Below are 25,809 nucleotides of genomic sequence, written 5' to 3' on the forward strand. Positions count from 1 at the left end.
AAGAGGCATTTTAATTTTGAATGGTCAGTTTTTTGTAAAGTTAATAATGTATTTAATGCAGGATGATCCAGCTTCTTCTACACCGTCGTTCACTTCAACACTATGTATATGTATATATATATATATATATATATATATATATATATATATATATATATATATATATATATATGCAAAACAACCACTGTGAAAGAATAGAGAAATTCCAAGCGCTTTCGTGACTACTCACATTATCTTAGTTCCTTGATAATGTGAGTAGTCACGAAAGCGCTTGAAATTTCTCTATTCTTTCACAGTGTTTGTTTTGCATATTCTGAAATCACCTGTTTACTGTGATCTTATTGCATATATATATACATATACATATATATATATATATATATATATATATATATATATATATATATATATATATATATATATATATATATATATATATATATATATATATATATATATATATATATATATATATATATATATATATATATATATATATATATATATATATATATATATATATATATATATATATATATATATATATATATACACTATTATTCTTCGCATTAAGATAGAGTTAAACTGTCTGTTTTCTCATCAATGTTTTTGAGAGCTTTACGAATTTGTAGTCCTGAGTTCATAGATGAGGAAATATCCAAAATTTATGAAATAGGTAATGATTTAAAATACCCAAGAAATGTAACTGATAAATCTTTTAAAGTTGCTAGAAATACTTTTTACAATCCAAAAAGGGACAACCAGCCTTATTCAACTAAAAATATGTTGGTTCTTCCTTACCATGAAAACTTGGTTGATATGCCTTCTCTTCTTAAGACTTTTAATATTAAAGTTGTATTCAAAAATCTTGATACAGTAAAAAAAACTTTTGATAAAGAATTCCCCTCAAAATGCTGATGGATGTGTCTATAAGATTCCTTGTAAAATTTGCGATAAAGTTTATTACGGTCAAACTGGTAAAAATCTCGAACTAAGATTAAAACAACATAAATATAGCATTAGAACTGGACAAGATTCCAATGCTCTATTTATTCATGTAAGAGATTTTAACCATCCAATTGATTTTCAAAAAGTTGAGAAAGTAGTATCAAGCAAGTCCATGGTCGACAGGAATATAATTGAATCTTGTTTCATAAAAAACAGTTTTGACAATAATATGAATATTTCCTTTGGTTTATATAAATTAGATCCATTTATAATTAATAGAATTTGGGAAGAATTTAATAATACAATGGACAAATAATAATTTTTTAAATTTTCTTGGGTAGAATAGTTTGTTGGTGGGTTGTGCAAAGGACCTGTCCAGTTGGGTCGGCGCGCGTCAGGTGTTTAACCGTTGTGGGATCTGATAGTGAGGTGTTGGCCAGACCCCTTATATACCTTCCTTGGATGCTTTACTTTCATAGTTCCTTGATAATGTGAGTAGTCACGAAAGCGCTTGGAATTTCTCTAGTCTTTCACAGTGGTTGTTTTGCATATATATATATATATATATATATATATATATATATATATATATATATATATATATATATATATATATATATATATATATATATATATATATATATATATATATATATATATATATATATATATATATATATATATATATATATATATATATATATATATATATATATATATATATATATATATATATATATATATATATATATATATATATATATATATATATATATATATATATATTGCATATATATATATATATATATATATATATATATATATATATATATATATATATATATATATTGCATATATATATATATATATATATATATATAAATAATTCATTTCAGAAGATATTAGTTATCATTCGTTCACCAGATTATTTAGCAATGTTAGACTGGCTAAGCAGTGCAGCAGGAACAACCCGTGTCTCCTGCACACGCAGTCGTTGTGTTGAGAGCACCGGTACACAGAGGACGGAACACACACTGGCCAGAACACTGCGACTCAGCCGAGCACTGTACTGTATGAGCCACACAACACTTGCAACCCTTGCCTGTGCAGCCTCCAGGAAGCTCCTCTTCCTCACATGAACACTTCTCCTTACACGCCCCATTTCTCATCTGACATGCTGGTGTGATCTGACAATCTGTAAGACGATGACAGTATTAATATTCACCCAGGTATCTAGTTCCTCACAATAACAGAGATCCCGTAGTCTGATGTCTTAACCATTATGTCTCAAAGCCGTAGAGGCCCAGCAAGAACACTAGCCATGTTTTTTCCTAATGCCAGGCACATTCAGGTGTGTCCATTTCAGCTATAATAATAATAATGATAATAATAATAATAATAATAATAATAATAATAATAATAATAATAATAATAATAATAATAATAATAATAATAATAATAATAATAATAACGATAATAATAATAATAATAATAATAATAATAATAATAATAATAATAATAATAATAATAATAATAATATAGATAATAATAATAATAATAATAATAATAATAATAATAATAATAATAATAATAATAATAATAATAATAATAATAATAATAATATAAAAAAATAATATCAATAATAGCAATAATATCTGTAACAATTAATAATAATTTTGGAAAATTTGCGATAGTTTTCCTATAATTAGTAATGTGTATGTAAAGTGTAAATATAATGTAAATATAAAGTATTAATATATACAGTCTACACTTAATATATACAGTCTACACTTAATATATACAGTCTACACTTAATATATACAGTCTACACTTAATATATACAGTCTACACTTAATATATACAGTCTACACTTAATATATACAGTCTACACTTAATATATACAGTCTACACTTAATATATACAGTCTACACTTAATATATACAGTCTACACTTAATATATACAGTCTACACTTAATATATACAGTCTACACTTAATATATACAGTCTACACTTAATATATACAGTCTACACTTAATATATACAGTCTACACTTAATATATACAGTCTACACTTAATATATACAGTCTACACTTAATATATACAGTCTACACTTAATATATACAGTCTACACTTAATATATACAGTCTACACTTAATATATACAGTCTACACTTAATATATACAGTCTACACTTAATATATACAGTCTACACTTAATATATACAGTCTACACTTAATATATACAGTCTACACTTAATATATACAGTCTACACTTAATATATACAGTCTACACTTAATATATACAGTCTACACTTAATATATACAGTCTACACTTAATATATACAGTCTACACTTAATATATACAGTCTACACTTAATATATACAGTCTACACTTAATATATACAGTCTACACTTAATATATACAGTCTACACTTAATATATACAGTCTACAGTCTACACATAATATATACAGTCTACACTTAATATATACAGTCTACACTTAATATATACAGTCTACACTTAATATATACAGTCTACACATAATATATACAGTCTACACTTAATATATACAGTCTACATTTAATATATACAATCTACACTTAATATATACAGTCTACACTTAATATATACAGTCTACACTTAATATATACAGTCTACACTTAATATATACAGTCTACACTTAATATATACAGTCTACACTTAATATATACAGTCTACACTTAATATATACAGTCTACACTTAATATATACAGTCTACACTTAATATATACAGTCTACACTTAATATATACAGTCTACACTTAATATATACAGTCTACACTTAATATATACAGTCTACACTTAATATATACAGTCTACACTTAATATATACAGTCTACACTTAATATATACAGTCTACACTTAATATATACAGTCTACACTTAATATATACAGTCTACACTTAATATATACAGTCTACACTTAATATATACAGTCTACACTTAATATATACAGTCTACACTTAATATATACAGTCTACACTTAATATATACAGTCTACACTTAATATATACAGTCTACACTTAATATATACAGTCTATACAGTCTACACTTAATATATACAGTCTACACTTAATATATACAGTCTACACTTAATATATACAGTCTACACTTAATATATACAGTCTACACTTAATATATACAGTCTACACTTAATATATACAGTCTACACTTAATATATACAGTCTACACTTAATATATACAGTCTAATATATACAGTCTACACTAATATATACAGTCTACACTTAATATATACAGTCTACACTTAATATATACAGTCTACACTTAATATATACAGTCTACACTTAATATATACAGTCTACACTTAATATATACAGTCTACACTTAATATATACAGTCTACACTTAATATATACAGTCTACACTAATATATACAGTATACACTTATTATATACAGTCTACACTTAATATATACAGTCTACACTTAATATATACAGTCTACACATAATATATACAGTCCACACATAATATATACAGTCCACACGTAATATATACAGTCTACACATAATATATACAGTCTACACATAATATATACAGTCTACACATAATATGTACAGTCTACACGTAATATATACAGTCTACACATAATATACAGTCTACACATAATATATACAGTCTACACATAATATATACAGTCTACACATAATATATACAGTCTACACATAATATATACAGTCTACACATAATATATACAGTCTACACATAATATATACAGTCCACACGTAATATATACAGTCTACACATAATATATACAGTCTACACATAATATATATAGTCCACACGTAATATATACAGTCTACACATAATATATACAGTCTACACATAATATATACAGTCTACACATAATATATACAGTCCACACGTAATATATACAGTCTACACATAATATATACAGTCCACACATAATATATACAGTCTACACATAATATATACACTCTACACATAATATATACAGTCCACACATGATATATACAATCTACACATGATATATACAGACTACACATAATATATACAGTCTACACATAATATATACAGTCCACACATAATATATACAGTCTACACATAATATATACAGTCTACACATAATATATACAGTCTACACATAATATATACAGTCTACACATGATATATACAGTCTACACTTAATATATACAGTCTACACTTAATATATACAGTCTACACTTAATATATACAGTCTACACTTAATATATACAGTCTACACATAATATATACAGTCTACACATAATATATACAGTCCACACATAATATATACAGTCCACACGTAATATATACAGTCTACAAATAATATAAAGAGTCTACACATAATATATACAGTCTACACATAATATATACAGTCTACACATAATATATACAGTCTACACATAATATATACAGTCCACACGTAATATATACAGTCTACAAATAATATAAAGAGTCTACACATAATATATACAGTCTACACATAATATATACAGTCTACACATAATATATACAGTCTACACATGATATATACAGTCTACACATAATATATACAGTCTACACATAATAAATACAGTCAACACATAACATATACAGTCTACACATAATATATACAGTTTACATGTAATATGTACAGTCTACACATAATATTTACAGTCTACACATAATATGTACAGTCTACACATAATATATACAGTCTACACATAATATATACAGTCCACACATAATATATACAGTCTACACATAATATAAAGAGTCTACACATAATATATACAGTCTGCACATAATATAAAGAGTCTACACATAATATATACAGTCTACATATAATATATACAGTCTACACATAATATATACAGTCTACACATAATATATACAGTCTACACATAATATATACAGTCTACATATAATATATACAGTCCACACGTAATATGTACAGTCTACACATAATATATACAGTCTACACATAATATATACAGTCTACACATAATATATACAGTCTACACATAATATATACAGTCTACACATAATATATACAGTCTACACATAATATATACAGTCTACACATAATATATACAGTCTACACATAATATATACACTCTACACATAATATATACAGTCTACACATAATATATACAGTCTACACATATTATATTCAGTCTACACATAATATATGCAGTCCACACATAATATATACAGTCTACACATAATATATACAGTCTACACATAATATATACAGTCTACACATAATATATACAGTCTACACATAATATATACTGTCTACACATAATATATACAGTCTACACATACAGTCTACACATAATATATACAGTCTACACATAATATATACAGTCTACACATAATATATACAGTCTACACATAATATATACTGTCTACACATAATATATACAGTCTACACATAATATATACAGTCTACACATAATATATACTGTCTACACATAATATATACAGTCTACACATAATATATACTGTCTACACATAATATATACAGTCTACACATAATATATACAGTCTACACATAATATATACAGTCTACACTTAATATATACAGTCTACATTTAATATATACAATCTACACTTAATATATACAGTCTACACATAATATATACAGTCTACACATGATATATACAGTCTACACATGATATATACAGTCTACACATGATATATACAGTCTACATATGATATATACAGTCTACACATGATATATACTGTCTACACATGATATATACTGTCTACATATAATATATACAGTCTACACATAATATATACAGTCTACACATAATATATACAGTCTACACATAATATATACAGTCTACACATAATATATACAGTCTACACATAATATATACAGTCTACACATAATATATACAGTCCACACATAATATATACAGTCTACACATAATATATTCAGTCTACACGTAATATATACAGTCTACACATAATATATACAGTCTACACATAATATATACAGTCTACACATAATATATACAGTCTACACATAATATATTCAGTCTACACGTAATATATACAGTCTACACATAATATATACAGTCTACACATAATATATACAGTCTACACATAATATATACAGTCTACACATAATATATACAGTCTACACATAATGTATACAGTCTATACGTAATATGTACAGTCCACACATAATATATACAGTCTACACATAATATATACAGTCTACACATAATATATACAGTCTACACATAATATATACAGGCCACATGTAATATATACAGTCTACACATAATATATACAGGCCACATGTAATATATACAGTCCACACATAATATATACAGTCTACACATAATATATACAGTCCACACATAATATATACAGTCCACATGTAATATATACAGTCTACACATAATATATACAGTCCACACATAATATATACAGTCTACACATAATATATACAGTCCACATGTAATATATACAGTCTACACATAATATATACAGTCTACACATAATGTATACAGTCTATACATAATATGTACAGTCCACACATAATATATACAGTCTACACATAATATATACAGTCTACACATAATATATACAGTCTACACATAATATATACAGGCCACATGTAATATATACAGTCTACACATAATATATACAGGCCACATGTAATATATACAGTCCACACATAATATATACAGTCTACACATAATATATACAGTCCACATGTAATATATACAGTCTACACATAATATATACAGTCTACACATAATATATACAGTCCACACATAATATATACAGTCCACATGTAATATATACAGTCTACACATAATATATACAGTCCACACATAATATATACAGTCTACACATAATATATACAGTCTACACATAATATATACAGTCTACACATAATATATACAGTCCACATGTAATATATACAGTCCACACATAATATATACAGTCCACACATAATATATACAGTCCACATGTAATATATACAGTCTACACATAATATATACAGTCCACACATAATATATACAGTCTACACATAATATATACAGTCCACATGTAATATATACAGTCTACACATAATATATACAGTCTACACATAATATATACAGTCTACACATAATATATACAGTCTACACATAATATATACAGTCTACACATAATATATACAGTCTACACATATTATATACAGTCCACATGTAATATATACAGTCTACACATAATATATACAGTCTACACATAATATATACAGTCCACATGTAATATATACAGTCTACACATAATATATACAGTCTACACATAATATATACAGTCTACACATAATATATACAGTCTACACATAATATATACAGTCTACACATAATATATACAGTCTACACATAATATATACAGTCTACACATAATATATACAGTCTACACATAATATATACAGTCTACACATAATATATACAGTCTACACATAATATATACAGTCTACACATAATATATACAGTCTACACATAATATATACAGTCTACACATAATATATACAGTCTACACATAATATATACAGTCTACACATAATATATACAGTCTACACATAATATATACAGTCTGCACATAATATATACAGTCTACACATAATATATACAGTCTACACACAATATATCAGTGTCACTGATATAATTTTATCAAATAATTTTAATAACTGTTGTAATAATGACTTAAAGTCCAGAAATATGAGACGATGACCTGAAAAGGTGGTCACGAAGGTGGCATATTGTGACCTGGTGACCTGAGAAGGTGGTCACGGTGGTATATTGTGACCTGGTGACCTGAGAAGGTGGGCATGAAGGTGGGATATTGTGACCTTGTGACCTGAGAAGGTGGGCACGAGGGTGGGATATTATTGTGACCTGGTGACCTTAAAGTCACACTTGACTCTGAGATACATCAATATCAGTGTAAACTGTTTGATGTACCACAGTTTTTTCACAGTTATGGTGGAATAATTCTGAACATTGATTGGAAAATTTACCCGCATAATTTCTCACAATAATAATAATAATAGTATTAACAATTATAATAATATCAATAATAATAATATTATCAATAATAATAATAGCATTAACAATAATAGTAATATCAATAACAATAATAGCATTAACAAAAATAATAATAATAATAGCATTAACAGTAATAATAATAACATCAACATTAGCATTAACAATAACAATAATAGCAGTTATAATAAGACTAGCAGTTAGGCTGACCTAGGCAGCAGGTACAGGTGGAGCCCAGGCAAGGTATGTTGGAGACGAGTCCAGGACAGGACTGAGAACAGCGACCTAGACAGGCTGGGGTGTTAGGACAACCCTTCATCTCAGCTACACAACAAAAGCAGCCGCCACCACAGTGGTCAGGAACCATCTGTTCTGTGAATGTACACCTTGCCTTGCACGTACCTCCCAGCGTCCGACACTTGTTCGTCGAAGTACAGTCTGTCGAAAACAAAGTTTGGGAAAATATTTTTACATCGGAATATCGTCATAGACCAGAGGATCTATAATCCTGTTCTTAATTAGTTATCGGTCCATCGTTGACTGTACAGAAGCTCTATCAGGATCTAGCTGCAGAAGTTTTAACTCTTCCAAAGAAGTGAACCCATAGTGGGCTTGTCAGCACAGGACAAAGGAGGCTTGTGTTGCTTGTTAACAGTGATTGCCAGAGTGGGCACAACACAAGTTCCCACAAGTACACTCAGAGAACACAGTATTAGTACACTCAGAGAACACAGTATTAGTACACTCAGAGAACACAGTATTAGTATACTCAGAGAACACAGTATTAGTACATTCAGAGAACACAGTATTAGTATACTCAGAGAACACAGTATTAGTACATTCAGAGAACACAGTATTAGTATACTCAGAGAACACAGTATTAGTACACTCAGAGAACACAGTATTAGTACACTCAGAGAACACAGTATTAGTACATTCAGAGAACACAGTATTAGTACACTCAGAGAACACAGTATTAGTACATTCAGAGAACACAGTATTAGTACACTCAGAGAACACAGTATTAGTACACTCAGAGAACACAGTATTAGTACACTCAGAGAACACAGTATTAGTACACTCAGAGAACACAGTATTAGTACACTCAGAGAACACAGTATTAGTACACTCAGAGAACACAGTATTAGTACACTCAGAGAACACAGTATTAGTACACTCAGAGAACACAGTATTAGTACACTCAGAGAACACAGTATTAGTACATTCAGAGAACACAGTATTAGTACACTCAGAGAACACAGTATTAGTACACTCAGAGAACACAGTATTAGTACACTCAGAGAACAGTATTAGTACACTCAGAGAACAGCATTAGTACACTCAGAGAACAGCATTAGTACACTCAGAGAACAGCATTAGTACACTCAGAGAACAGTATTAGTACACTCAGAGAACAGCATTAGTACACTCAGAGAACAGCATTAGTACACTCAGAGAACAGTATTAGTACTTTCAGAGAACAGTATTAGTACACTCAGAGAAGGGTATTAGTACACTCAGAGATCAGTATTAGCAGACTCACCTGCGGCAGGTAGGCAGCATCTACAACCACCTTGACATCCTGTGCCAGCATCACTCTCCTGCCCGGAACAAGAAGACTTGCAGGTTCCTCCTCGCTTCTTACACTTCTTTACAGGTTTACAGCTGCCTTTTTCTGCTGGTACAAATACCAGCCGTTATGTTAAATAATAATGATTCATTCATAGACACGAGAACTAAAATGACTAACATATGAAGTAGGTAGACACAGTGAAAGCCAACAATCAATATGAATTGCTAATTACATTAGTAGTGGTAATAGTTGCAGTATGAACAACAGTAGCAGTTAATTGTGAATAGTAGTAGATGTAATCGTAATAGTGGCAGTAGAATTTCACCTCAGATTCAGTTCAGATTTTATTACTACGTGATACACTGTTGGACAGAGATGGATAACGTTTGATGATGCTGTGGGAAGCTTGTGGTTATGCTGAGTATTTCGGGCAAGATTAAGCCTAACTTTAGACTACGAGGGCAATAAACATTGTGTGTGTGTGTGTGTGTGTGTGTGTGTGTGTGTGTGTGTGTGTGTGTGTGTGTGTGTTCACCTAATTGTGGTTGCAGGGGTCTATTCACAGCTCCTGGCCCCGCCTCTTCATTGGTCGCCAGTAGGTCCACTCTCTCCCTGTTCCATGAGCAGGGTGTGTATGTGTGTGTATAATGACGAATGTAAACTCAGTAATACATAAATAACCAGAGCATAGAAGAGAGAAGCTTATGAGACGTTTCGGTCCGACTTGAACCATTTACAAATCACAGTGTGACTTGTTAATGGTCAGATCGGACCGATACGTCGTCATAAGTTTATTTCTCCCATGTGCGTGTTATTTGTGTATTGTTTCAGTCACGGTATTGTGCCTTTTTGTCCTTTATTCTCAATAAAACAGAGAACTTTCACGGCGCGCATAACGGAGATAAAACACCTCAATTACTGGGAGCGCTTGAGGTTTCTAAACCTGTATTCCCTGGAACGCAGGAGGGAGAGATACATGATTATATACACCTGGAAAATCCTAGAGGGACTAGTACCGAACTTGCACACGAAAATCACTCACTACGAAAGCAAAAGACTTGGCAGACGATGCACCATCCCCCCAATGAAAAGCAGGGGTGTCACTAGCACGTTAAGAGACCATACAATAAGTGTCAGGGGCCCGAGACTGTTCAACTGCCTCCCAGCACACATAAGGGGGATTACCAACAGACCCCTGGCAGTCTTCAAGCTAGCACTGGACAAGCACCTAAAGTCAGTTCCGGATCAGCCGGGCTGTGGCTCGTACGTTGGTTTGCGTGCAGCCAGCAACAACAGCCTGGTTGATCAGGGGCTGATCCACCAGGAGGCCTGGTCACAGACCGGGCCGCGGGGGCGTTGACCCCCGAAACTCTCTCCAGGTAAACTCCAGGTAATATAATGATTGTATATGTATTATGAAGGTTAATGGCTTTACTTTGCATTTTTAAATATCCCTTAGTGTTAGTATTAAGCAATAAGCAGGAAAAAAAATCTAAAATTTCGTAAAATTATGTCGGCTGAATGTTTTTTGGTAGTGATGTGGCCAGGGCGTCACAGGTAAAGCTGAGAGAACAGCAGCCATCATGCCGGAGGTGGCAAGCTGTGGGGGTTATTTTGAGGCGCTAACCTCTCATATGGGTGGTATTTGGTGTTTATTTTGAGGTTAACAGAGGTCGTAAAGTGTACCTCGCCTTTTGTATATAGTTCTACTGTTTTCCCATTATACCCTTGAATCTGCATTGATAAAACCACTGGATGGCAAAACGTCTAGAAATAGATACCCAGATGTTGGACAGGTGCCTTAATTCTTCATCTTGTCGGTACTGATGTTAAAGATATTACACACCTGAGTTGTCACCTGTGGAGCAGCAGCGACAACCTTTGCCTTTACAACCCTTACGAACTTCTTTCTCGCCTCTTTCACAAGACTTCTTGCACGCTCCTCTTTCCTTCTTGCACTTAGACAGGAGCCGGCATCCTACACACATGAAATTATATCAAGAATTCAAAATATGTTAAATTACGAGTAATATTTACAAACCTCTTCATTTGGATTAATTGTGTGTAACGCAGTTCCCTTCTATACAAAAATATACTAAGGTATAAAATGATATGCAAAGGTGTACATAGGAATTGAAACAGTAACACACTATACAGTACGTACAAGAAACAGCTTGTTTTTCTTAATTAAATGTTTACCCGTGTGATTCATTGCAAATTCCTGATACACATATCCCTTTCCCTTTTCATAAACCACACTGTTCTTCTGCATTCATTCTGTCTCTTTCCAGTCAGTGTATCAGTGGCAGCACAGCCGTACACTTGTCTGGTACATTCAGAAACATATTCTCCCCCTTAATCATTTCTTTCCCTCATAACTTAATAATAATAACAACAACAACAACAATAATAATAATAATAATAATAATAATAATAATAATAATAATAATAATAATAATAATAATAATAATAATAATAATAATAATAATAATAATAATAATCTTTATTTCTACCAGTACATGTACAAGGTATACAGACCATAGCTGACATCAATAATATACTACTATATAGAAAGCCACTTGTTATGCAGAGCGTTCCCCGCAAATTAGGTCAATTTTGTGCCCAGGATGCGACCCACACCAGTCCACTAACACCCAGGTACCTATTTTGCCTTGCAGAAACACATCCTAATGTTTCCGTCAGTACCAGGGATCGACCCCCGAACCTCAGTTTGTGAGCTGTGTATGCTACCAATCGACGTCTGAGACTTCATTCTCGATATATATGTTGAGAGGGTTCGTGGAGATATAATGGTTGGAGTTAAATACACTTGTTGGATGGTAACACATATATTAGCAGAGTGTGAGAAAGGGGGCCCAGCCTCTGCCCTGTTGCCTGTTGTAGACCTAAGCGTGGAGTGAGAAAGAGGCAGAGCGCCCAACGCTCACATGCGGCATCACGTGACGTCACACATGCTAGCCACTGAGCCTAGCAAGAGGTCAACTATGTAAAACATATGGATGGTACTATGATCAGCAACTATGCTGACATATAGAAACATAGTGTCTGCCTATACACTTTTCCTTCTTACATAGACACTAAACAAACCCACCATCCATTACAACTATTTATCTTCATTTATTTGCAGTCTTTTGATTTTATTTCCATTTATCACCTGTGTGTTTCCCACTTTCATTCGACTTGACTCACGAAATCGTAATGACACGATTGAAAAACAAAAAACCATACCATGGGTGGGGTTAGAACCCGCGATTAAAGAGTCACAAAACTCCACCCTAAACATTCTCTCATTTAGCTACTGGCAACCATTGTTAAATAATCTGGAGAAACATTAGAAAGACACGCTAGCATAAAATCCTAAGCCTCTGCCTTAAATTAAGATAAGAGATAAGATAAGATTTCGTTCGGATTTTTAACCCCGGAGGGTTAGCCACCCAGGATAACCCAAGAAAGTCAGTGTGTCATCGAGGACTGTCTAACTTATTTCCATTGGGGTCCTTAATCTTGTCCCCCAGGATGCGACCCACACCAGTCGACTAACACCCAGGTACCTATTTGCTGCTAGGTGAACAGGACAACAGGTGTAAGGAAACGTGTCGAAATGTTTCCACCCGCCGGGAATCGAACCCGGGCCCTCCGTGTGTGAAGCGGGAGCTTTAGCCACCGGGCCACCGGCCACACAATTATTCTGTATGTTCCTGAAGACATTATTTCCAAAGAATCTTTAGTGGTATTCACATAAAAGGCACTCTTCAAGCGGTCCTTTTAAGCAAATGATGCTGAAAAAAATGTATAAGTCATTCCATATATAATACTGGTTAAGGTAGGCAAGAATTAATTAGTAGTAAGAAGCTCACCTTTAGTTTTCTTCGGTGCTTTTAATCTTGTATGATCGTCTTGATGCTTCTTGTTCTTCTTTGGGAAGTTATTATCATTATCATTATCTTCATCATCATCATCATCATCATCATCATCATCATCATCATCATGAGCAATAACGCCCTCGTGATGTTTTTTCACTTGGATTCGCTTCATCTCGTCAATTAAGTTGTTTTTGTTATTATTTTGCTCACTGAGGCTCAAGTTTTTTGAATATTTATTGAGCTTTACTTTAGACTGTTTTCCTTTGCGATTTTTCTTGGGCATTCCCTTAGATTTTTTCCCTTTAGGATCTTTCTTCTTTTTAGTCTGTTTTTCTTTACGATATTTCTTGGGATTTCCTTTGAACTTCTTTTCTTCATGATTTCCTGCGTGTTTTCTACCTGGGTGATTTACGTCAGCGTTTTCATGGGTAGTTTTCCGAATATTTCTCCCACGGTCTCTAATTTTTCCTGAACCTTTCTTTCTTCCTCTTTTGTTCTGCCGTGTTAGATACTTAGTCTTTTTTATCCTGGTAGACGATATTTTACCAGACGGTGGTCGTGATTCTCCTCTCTTACGAGACAGTGGTCGTGACTCTCCTTTCCTACGAGATGGTGGCTGTGACTCTCCTCTCTTACGAGACAGTGGTCGTGACTCTCCTCTCTTACGAGACAGTGGTCGTGACTCTCCTCTCTTACGAGACAGTGGTCGTGACTCTCCTCTCTTACGAGACAGTGGTCGTGACTCTCCTCTCTTACGAGACAGTGGTCGTGACTCTCCTCTCTTACGAGACAGTGGTCGTAACTCTCCTCTCTTACGAGACAGTGGTCGTAACTCTCCTCTCTTACGAGACAGTGGTCGTGACTCTCCTTTCTTGCGACACGGTAGTCGTGACTCTTGACTCTCACCATCGTCTTGGGTATCTCTCTTCACTATTACTTTCGGATACAGCTGCTCCACAGCCTTGACCAGCGAGGCTTCCTGAGTCCGGTTCATCCCTTCGGTCGACGACTCTGCTGGAAACACAATACATTATGTAACAAGAAATGACATTAATAATAGAAGAGTATATTACGTTGAGTTCTATAAAGATCAGAATAATAGTGAAAGAATTAAACATCTATATTTCTTGAAACAGAATACGACTTCGAGTGATATATTGGTGAATATATTATAATGAGATAGAAACATAAGTCTCGTGTCATAGAAATATAGCCGCAGTAAGCAAATAACATTCTTAAGACCCCTGACCTCTGGTTAATTTAGCAGTTTCACATATTTAACATCCACTGTAAAGCCAGTGTAACTAATAAAATAGTGAAATGTAAGAAGCAATTTAAAGACCCCGCCTTATTTCTTTGTTATATTTTGGGGAAAAGTATTAATTTTCAGCCTGCGTGAGCTGGTGAGGGGCTCTTGATCTAGGGAACTGGATCTGTGCTCCAGTTCCCCTAATTAAGCCTGAATACCTTCCACATCCCCCCACAGGCGCTGTATAATTCTACGGGTTTAGCGCTTCCCCTGAATTATAATAATAATGAGCTCCAATTCCCTGAATTAAGCTTGAATGCCTTCCCCCCCCCCGCCCCCGCCCCCACAGGCACTGCATTTTCCCTACGGATTTTGACCTCCCATATAATAATAATAATAATAATAATAATAATAATAATAATAATAATAATAATAATAATAATAATAATAATAATAATAATAATAATAATAATAATAATGAGCCCCTGGTCATATTCAGGACCCCTTGCCCTAATAAACTATAGCAGATGCCAGCTTGTTAGAAAGAAAATTTTTAAATTCTTATCCAGGCTTCCTGTTATTCTGACGACTGTACTTTCTTCTCCTCAAGTTGATTTTAAAGTCCGTCGACTACACGACTTCACCAGTCAAAGATTTTTTAATATTTAATATAGGGATTAACATAAACGTTATGTACCACTTAGAGAGTATAGACAATGTTCCTCCCAGGGCATTTACATCAAGTGAAATATACTCGTCAGAATATATACCAACTGATTACTCCTCCAAATACATCCAGCGGATCATGCAAACCAGATAGGAGACATCAAGTTACTTACGTAGGCAGCAGTAGGTATCCAGGGAACAGTAGACGTTAAGGATGGAAGTGCAGTGTTCAATCTGCCTCTCCACACACCTCCCTCCAGCGCTCTCACACACGCCCATCTCTTCCTGGAAAGTGGATCATAAGGATACTAATCTCTCTTCCTCTCTCACTCACCCACTATCTATCTATCTCTCTATCTATCCATATATATATTATATATATATATATATATATATATAGAGAGAGAGAGAGAGAGAGAGAGAGAGAGAGAGAGAGAGAGAGAGAGAGAGAGAGAGAGAGAGAGAGAGAGAGAGAGAGAGAGAGAGAGAGAGAGAGAGAGAGAGAGAAGAGAAGAGAAGAGAAGAGAAGAGAGAGAGAGAGAAGAGAAGAGAAGAGAGAGAGAGAGAAATACTGAAAAATGGTGAACTTTAAAGCCCTTTCGTGATTTCACACATTCTCAAGAAACTGTGAAAATACAAGAAGACGAGATGGCTTATAATGCTGAGATATCACCTGATGATCACATCCGACATGGGATGCTCAAGCACTTGTCAAACGTAGTTTAAATTCTTCCCAAATTTTATTAATTATAAATGAATCTAGTTTGTATAATCCTAAACAAATATTCGTATTAACAATAAACATTTTTTACAAGGAATCTTCTAGACATGATCCTCAGCATTTTTTAGGGAATTTTTAGTCAGATTTTTTTTATTGTATCAAGAGGTGTATCAAGAAGGTTTTCATGGTAAGGGAGAATCAATATATTCTTAGTTGAATAAGAATGTTTGTCCATTTTTTTGAATTGTCAAATGAATTTCCAGCAATTTTAAAGAATGTATCAATTATTTTGGGTATTTTAGATCATTAGCTACATCAAAAAACTTGAAGACAATGATGGAACACAAAGTGATCCTTTAAGCTGTTATGTCCTTGTATTGTTTTGATAAAGTCAATAGACTACCGAACATTTACAAAATAACCAACAAACCAACATCGATAAAAAGTCAAAAATCTCTTTCTTCCACTCTTCAACTCAAAATATAAAAAAAGATACAATATTTAGACTTTATTGTCACTAAAGTATTTATTTTGTTTTTTATAAGGTTTGAGTTTTACATCTAAGACACCTTTTTTTTAATCAATTATAATAACTGTTTTTATTTTTTAAATTTTATTTGCAACCAGCTTAAAAACTTTCAACAATTCTTATAAGCTATCATTAGTTTTCTATTGAAAATAGGGAGTTTTGAGAATCTCTGACCGCGGGTTCAATCCCGCCCGTGGTATGGTTTAAGTCAGCTAAATTTTGTGTTTGTCTCCAACAGTATCACTGCAGAGTGCAGTGATAATATATGCTGTGGGAGGTAATACTGTCGAACAGGTGTTGCTTTGTGTTGCGGTGTGAATATTGCGTGGGTAGTAATTTTGGAGTGTTATGCATGTACTCTGAAGAGTACTGTGTGTGACGCTGTGAGTTATTCCGTATGGCACTTCGTGGTTATTTTCAACTTCGTACGACTCAGTTACCTCTGCCCACCATCTAGTTTAATAAACTCCCTTCACTAAATCTTCCGTGACCTTCTACCAGACATCAACATCTTCGTTACCATCAACACAACTTCGTGTACAAGTATCACACGCTGCAGAACAATCTCTTATTGGGAAAACGCTTCTCTCTGTCAAGGTCGATCAAGATCCACTCAGAGCGAAACGTTGCCCTAATGAAGTTTGCTCTACAATATGTCTGTTCCTCACTAATATTGGCAGTAAGATATTTGAAAACAAGAAAGGGTGTAGCTGGTGTAGCTACCTGGGAGTGAGCAGCCAGACTCCAGGAGACGCTGGTGATGCACACACACACAAGGAGCAGTAGATCTGTAACCTTCATGATGACAGAAAGTTGGTAGGTGTTCCCCTGGGGGGATCCGGCGCCTGGCACAACAGGTGTTTCCTCGGAGAGATGGAGGTGGAGCCCAGGCTCACAGGTGTTCCTTGAGTGGCACCTGGGAGGGGGACAATAGACCTGAGGTGTAGACTGTAATACCTGCTACTGCTTCTTTAGGGTCAGTCCTGAAAAAAAAGATAAAGGAGGCAGATCAGGGCAGTCTTCTTGGTGAAATTCACATCTCTCTGTAATGTTCGTTATTTTAATCAATCACGATGAACTCTCCTCAAAATAACACACTTAATTCATTGCAGTATCAGCATTATTGATAACTGATAACCAAAGTTCATTGACATATACAAAAAAAATCTGCCTAATTATATTAAATAAACCTTAAAAACTTCTACCTACATTCATTATACACAAATTTGTACTTTACTGACTAATAGATCTTTTCCTGCAATATTTCCTTTTAATTAAAGGAGGATCGAACAGCGGGACTGATACTCACCGTAATAACTAACATATAACACACATGATGTTTGTACATCTTACAAAAACGATGTATCAGTAATCTAGCGGATGTCTCTACCACAAAAATTCAGATGTTCTCACCTGTGCATATAAAAAAAATCATCTTCAACTTTTTTTTCACAAATCAGTTTTACAGGCTAAGAGCTGTTATCCTGCCTCTGCTATTATCCTGCCTCTGCTGTTATCCTGCTTCTGCTATTATCCTGCCTCTGCTGTTATCCTGCCTCTGCTATTATCCTGCCTCTGCTATTATCCTGCCTCTGCTATTATCCTGCCTCTGCTGTTATCCTGCTTCTGCTATTATCCTGCCTCTGCTGTTATCCTGCCTCTGCTGTTATCCTGCCTCTGCTGTTATCCTGCCTCTGCTATTATCCTGCCTCTGCTGTTATCCTGCCTCTGCTGTTATCCTGCCTCTGCTGTTATCCTGCCTCTGCTATTATCCTGCCTCTGCTGTTATCCTGCCTCTGCTGTTATCCTGCCTCTGCTCTTATCCAGCCTCTGCTGTTATCCTGCCTCTGCTATTATCCTGCCTCTGCTGTTATCCTGCCTCTGCTGTTATCCTGCCTCTGCTCTTATCCAGCCTCTGCTGTTATCCTGCCTCTGCTGTTATCCTGCCTCTGCTGTTATCCTGCCTCTGCTATTATCCTGCCTCTGCTGTTATCCTGCCTCTGCTGTTATCCTGCCTCTGCTCTTATCCAGCCTTTGCTGTTATCCTGCCTCTGCTGTTATCCTGCCTCTGCTCTTATCCAGCCTCTGCTGTTATCCTGCCTCTGCTATTATCCTGCTTCTACTATTATCCTGCCTCTGCTATTATCCTGCTTCTACTATTATCCTGCCTCTGCTCTTATCCAGCCTCTGCTGTTATCCTGCCTCTGCTATTATCCTGCCTCTGCTATTATCCTGCCTCTGCTATTATCCTGCTTCTACTATTATCCTGCCTCTGCTCTTATCCAGCCTCTGCTGTTATCCTGCCTCTGCTATTATCCTGCTTCTACTATTATCCTGCCTCTGCTCTTATCCTGCCTCTGCTGTTATCCTGCCTCTACTGTTATCCTGCCTCTACTGTTATCCTGCCTCTGCTGTTATCCTGCCTCTGCTATTATCCTGCTTCTACTATTATCCTGCCTCTGCTCTTATCCTGCCTCTGCTGTTATCCTGCCTCTACTGTTATCCTGCCTCTACTGTTATCCTGCCTCTGCTGTTATCCTGCCTCTGCTGTTATCCTGCCTCTGCTATTATCCTGCTTCTACTATTATCCTGCCTCTGCTGTTATCCAGCCTCTGCTGTTATCCTGCCTCTGCTATTATCCTGCTTCTACTATTATCCTGCCTCTGCTCTTATCCTGCCTCTGCTGTTATCCTGCCTCTACTGTTATCCTGCCTCTACTGTTATCCTGCCTCTGCTGTTATCTTGCCTCTGCTATTATCCTGCTTCTACTATTATCCTGCCTCTGCTGTTATCCTGCCTCTGCTATTATCCTGCTTCTACTAATATCCTACCTCTGCTCTTATCCTGCCTCTGCTGTTACCCTGCCTCTACTGTTATCCTGCCTCTGCTGTTATCCTGCCTCTGCTGTTATCCTGCCTCTACTGTTATCCTGCCTCTGCTGTTATCCTGCCTCTGCTGTTATCCTGCCTCTACTGTTATCCTGCCTCTGCTGTTATCCTGCCTCTGTTATTATCCTGCCTCTGCTGTTATCCTGCCTCTACTGTTATCCTGCCTCTGCTGTTATCCTGCCTCTGCTGTTATCCTGCCTCTGCTGTTATCCTGCCTCTACTGTTATCCTGCCTCTGCTGTTATCCTGCCTCTGTTGTTATCCTGCCTCTGCTGTTATCCTGCCTCTACTGTTATCCTGCCTCTGCTGTTATCCTGCCTCTGCTGTTATCCTGCCTATGCTGTTATCCTGCCTCTACTGTTATCCTGCCTTTGCTGTTATCCTGCCTCTACTGTTATCCTGCCTCTGCTGTTATCCTGCCTCTGTTGTTATCCTGCCTATGCTGTTATCCTACCTCAGCTGTTATCCTGCCTCTGCTGTTATCCTGCCTATGCTGTTATCCTGCCTCTACTGTTATCCTGCCTCTGCTGTTATCCTGCCTCTACTGTTATCCTGCCTCTGCTGTTATCCTGCCTCTACTGTTATCCTGCCTCTGCTGTTATCCTGCCTCTGTTGTTATCCTGCCTCTGCTGTTATCCTGCCTCTACTGTTATCCTGCCTCTGCTGTTATCCTGCCTCTGCTGTTATCCTGCCTATGCTGTTATCCTGCCTCTACTGTTATCCTGCCTTTGCTGTTATCCTGCCTCTACTGTTATCCTGCCTCTGCTGTTATCCTGCCTCTGTTGTTATCCTGCCTATGCTGTTATCCTACCTCAGCTGTTATCCTACCTCAGCTCACTGCAAAGCCCAGCACTGTCTAAGGTATACTGCCACCCCAGGATGCCACCCACACCAGTCGACTAACACCCAGGTACCTACTTACTGCTAGATGAACAGAGACAACAGGTGTAATAAGAAATAATGAAAAATAATAATAATCTTTATCTACTAGTACATGTACAAGGTGTACAGACCATAGCTGACATCAATTACATACTACTATATATAAAGCCCCTTGTTATGCAGAGTATTTCCCGCAAATTAGGTCAGTTTTGTCCCCAGGATACGACCCCCACTAATCGATTAACACCCAAGTACCTATTTTACAACCAGTTGAACAGGTACAGCAGGTGTCTTAAGGGTACACCGTCCTAATGTTTCCATCTGTACCGGAGATCGAAGTACGGACCTCAGTGTGTGAGCTGAGTGAGCTACCACTAGAGCTACCGGACACAAAAACCTTCTGGAATTGTTCATCAGCTTAACAAGGTCAACAGTGACACAGAGGGAAGGTCTGACACAATAAAAACTTGCTCTGTGTACTTGTCTTCAAAGTGGATTACAAATATAGAAACAAACATTTTCGCTAAACTATACTTACACTGAGACAATTAAACTGAAGGTGAGTGCTGAGTTCTGGATACTCCGATCTAACATAGAGGATCCTCTTCAGGAAACTTAAAGTGTTCTTCTTGTGCTATATTCCCTACAAGTAGGTTCGTTGGTACTCCTGCCATTGCTTACTTCATTCTTGTGTTTATGTTATTAAACACAAATGGTAATAGTAAAGAACCACAATGGAAATAAGTCACTTTGTCTGACTTTTTTTGTATTATCCCAGGTTATCTACACATATCCTGCTATGTATGATAATCTATGTAACTATATTTGTGGTTGGTAGGTAAGACACATAGGCAACAGTTAGGCAACTTTATTCCGAAACGTTTCGCCTACACAGTAGGCTTCTTCAGTCGAATACAGAAAGTAGGCAGGAACAGTAGAGATGTGAAGACGATGTAATCAGTCCATCACCCTTGAAGTCGTAGAATTTGAGGTTGTCAGTCCCTCAGCCTGGAGAAGTTCAGTTCCATAGTCAGGAACTATCTGAAGATCAAGCGACAGTGCGGAGACTTAAATACTGTCGGAAGGAGAGGTGCAGAGTAGTAGTAGTAGTGAGAATGTAGCCACTGAGAGGTCAGGTCCCTCTCAGATCCAACAGTTCTCACTTGAAAGGGTTGTCCAAGGTGTTTTCTGTACCAAGAGGCCATGTGTTGCAGTGTCTGACAAGATGAACATCAAAATGGTATACAATACCGACAGGTTGGTAGGTAAGACACATAGACAACAGTTAGGCAACTTTATTCCGAAACGTTTCGCCTACACAGTAGGCTTCTTCAGTCGAATACAGAAAGTAGGCAGGAACAGTAGAGATGTGAAGACCAACCTGTCGGTATTGTATACCATTTTGATGTTCAACTATATTTGTGTATACCTGAATACTATTAAGCAGTGTTTACTGCACTCTCGTATATGGGATGCCTAGCAACTTATCACAGATTACTGAGTATAACTACAGTCACTATACAAAAAAAAAAAAAAAACGAGACATAGCCCCACTCCACAAAGGTGGCAGTAAAACAATTGCAGAAAATTATAGACCTAAATATTAACGTCCCATATCATAAAAATCATTGAAAGGTTTCTAAGAAGCAAGTTCGCCACCAACCTATATATCCATCAGTTTCACAATCCAGAGCAACACGGGTTTAGAGCAGGTCGCTCCTGCCTGTCCCAGCTACTGGACTACTGTGACATGGTTTTAGATGCACTGGAGGACAAATACTATGTAGATGTCGTATACACTGACTTCGTGAAAGCCTTCGACAAGTGCGACCAAGGTGTATATTATATTATAATCATGGGGAGCGCTAAACTCGTAGAATTATAAAGTGCATGTGGGGGGGATGGAAAGTATTCAGACTCTATTCAGGGAACCGGGGCACAAATCCAATTCCCTGGATCAAGAGCCCATCACCAGCACCAAGGACCCTCCCTTGAGGGGCGCGACCATGGTGTAATAGCGCACAGGAAAAGTTAATAGATGGATCTATAACTTCCTGACAAATAGAACACAAAGAGTAGTAGTAAACAGAGTAAAGTCTGAGGCGGCCACGATGACAAGTTCTGCTCCACAAGGCACAGTACTCGCCCCCATCCTGTTCCTCATATCTGACATAGACAGGGATGTCAGCCACAACACCGTGTCTTCCTTTGCGGATGACACCCGAATTTGCATGACAGTGTCATCTATCAATGACACTGAAAGACTCCAAGTGGACATCAACCAAATCTTGACATTGGTGGCGGAAAACAATATGAAGTTCAATGAAAAGAAATTTCAATTGCTCCGATATGGAAAACTCGATGAAATTAAAAGTATATAGGAGTATAAAACAAATTCCAACCACACGATAGAACTAAAAACTAATGTGAAGGACCTGGGAGTGATAATATCAGAGGACCTCACTTTCAAAGATCACAACAATGTATCCACCTCACCTGCTAGGAAAATGATAGGATGGATAATAAGAACCTTCAAAACTAAGGATGCCAAGCCCATGATGATTCTCTTCATATCGCTTGTTCTCTTTAGGCTGGAGTATTGCTGTACACTAAAGGCCCCTTTCAAAGCAAACAAAGCTGCAGTCCTGGAGAATGTACAGAGAAATTTCACGGCACGTATAAGTACTATAAAGCACTTAAATTACTGGGAACGTTGAAGTCCCTTAAGTTGTACTCCCTGGAACACAGGCGAGAAAGATACATGATAATATACACTTGGAAAATCCTAGAGGGTCTAGTCCTAAATTTGCACACGAAAATCACTCCCTACGAAAGTGTAAGACTGGGCAGGAGATGCAACATCCCCCAAATGAAAAGTAGGGGCGCCACTAGCACTATAAGAGACAACTTAATAAATGTCAGGGGCCCAAGACTGTTCAACTGCCTCCCAGCATACATACTGGCTATTACCAATAGACCCATGGCTGTCTTCAAGAAGGCGCTGAACAGTCACCTAAAGTCAGTACCTGACCAGTCGGGCTGTGTTTCGTACTTCGGGTTGCGTGCGGCCAACAGTAACAGCCTGGTTGATCAAGCTGTGATCCACCACGAGGCCTGATCACAGACCAGGCCGCAGGGGGCGTTGACCCCCGAAACCCTCTCCAGGTACTGGTTGACATGACAGGTCAACTGGTCTTACAGTAAGACCTGTAAACACCTGAGGTTCACTAAGGCCGCAACTCTTCACTTGCTCGACGCCACTTATCAACAAACTTTAATATCAAATATGAACGTAATGTTGACTTACGCAGCTCCTCTACGTTCACTGTACCAGTGTACATGTATAGTGAGTGTACATGTATAGTGAGTGTACATGTATAGTGAGTGTACATGTATAGTGAGTGTACATGTATAGTGAGTGTACATGTATAGTGAGTGTACATGTATAGTGAGTGTACATGAACAGTCAGTATAAGTGCTCATACTACACTCAATAATTACTGTCCAATCATCAGAATATACACAAACTGTGTAGATTATTATTATTATTATTATTATTATTATTATTATTATTATTATTATTATAATGTTGATGATGATGATGGGAAACCGATAAAACTTTAAAGGTTATACTAAGGAAGAACGTGTGCATGAATATATATATATATATATATATATATATATATATATATATATATATATATATATATATATATATATATATATATATATATATATATATAATGTGTTTCTCATATTAATAATGAACTGGAAAATTAACAGAGCAGCAGAAGGCATACAAGGGCAGGATTGCACCTCGTTGTCAACATACAACACCTGACCCTTTATGATGATGTGGGTGAGATGGTCAAGGACCTCTGAAACATAGCTAATATTCTTCTCAATTTTATGATTTTTAACTTGTCGAACAAATCTTAAATTCATCCCAAATTTTATTAATTATAAATTAATCTAATTTGTATAATCCTAGACCAATATTCATATTAAATTCAAAATTATTTTTATGAAGCTTAATTCTATTATATTTCCCTAAACCATGTTTGATATAACTTTCTCGGTCTTTTGAAAAATAAATTTGATGGTTAAAATCTCACACATGAATAAACAGAGCATTAGACTCTTGTCTAATTCTAATGCTATATTTATGATGTTTTAATCTTAGTTCAAGACTTTTACCAGTTTGACCATAATGAACTTCGTCACTTTTTTTTACAAGGCATTTTTTAATAAAAAAATTTTTTTTTACTGTTTTAAGATTTTTAAGCACAACTTTCATATTAAAATTCTTCAGTAGAGAAGGTATATCAAGAAAGTTTTCATGGTAAGGGAGAACCAACATATTTTTAGTTGAATAATGTTGGTTGTCCCTTTTTGAA

At 35.5% G+C, this 25,809-nt stretch overlaps 1 protein-coding gene across 2 annotated transcripts in view; it reads right to left on the bottom strand.

The window, feature by feature from the left end:
• Positions 1 to 1,841: 1,841 nt before the first annotated feature.
• The window catches only part of LOC128690419 (axoneme-associated protein mst101(2)-like), a 30,851-nt gene continuing 6,883 nt past the window's right edge, over positions 1,842 to 25,809 (bottom strand). Inside the window, exons 2-8 of one of the 2 annotated variants that reach the window (XM_070089784.1) lie at positions 18,367 to 18,626; positions 16,567 to 16,678; positions 14,473 to 15,489; positions 12,441 to 12,572; positions 10,565 to 10,696; positions 9,232 to 9,459; positions 1,842 to 2,143 (exon numbers count right to left, since the gene is read on the bottom strand). In XM_070089784.1, coding sequence (XP_069945885.1) covers positions 1,896 to 2,143; positions 9,232 to 9,459; positions 10,565 to 10,696; positions 12,441 to 12,572; positions 14,473 to 15,489; positions 16,567 to 16,678; positions 18,367 to 18,444 — 1,947 coding nt within the window. In that variant the 5' untranslated portion in view covers positions 18,445 to 18,626 and the 3' untranslated portion in view covers positions 1,842 to 1,895. Of the gene's footprint in view, positions 2,144 to 9,231; positions 9,460 to 10,564; positions 10,697 to 12,440; positions 12,573 to 14,472; positions 15,493 to 16,566; positions 16,679 to 18,366; positions 18,627 to 25,809 lie in introns of those variants that run through there. The other variant, XM_070089785.1, reaches the window with a different exon arrangement.

This window comes from Cherax quadricarinatus, chromosome 29 (assembly GCF_038502225.1).
Source record: "Cherax quadricarinatus isolate ZL_2023a chromosome 29, ASM3850222v1, whole genome shotgun sequence".
Lineage (NCBI taxonomy): Eukaryota > Metazoa > Arthropoda > Malacostraca > Decapoda > Parastacidae > Cherax > Cherax quadricarinatus.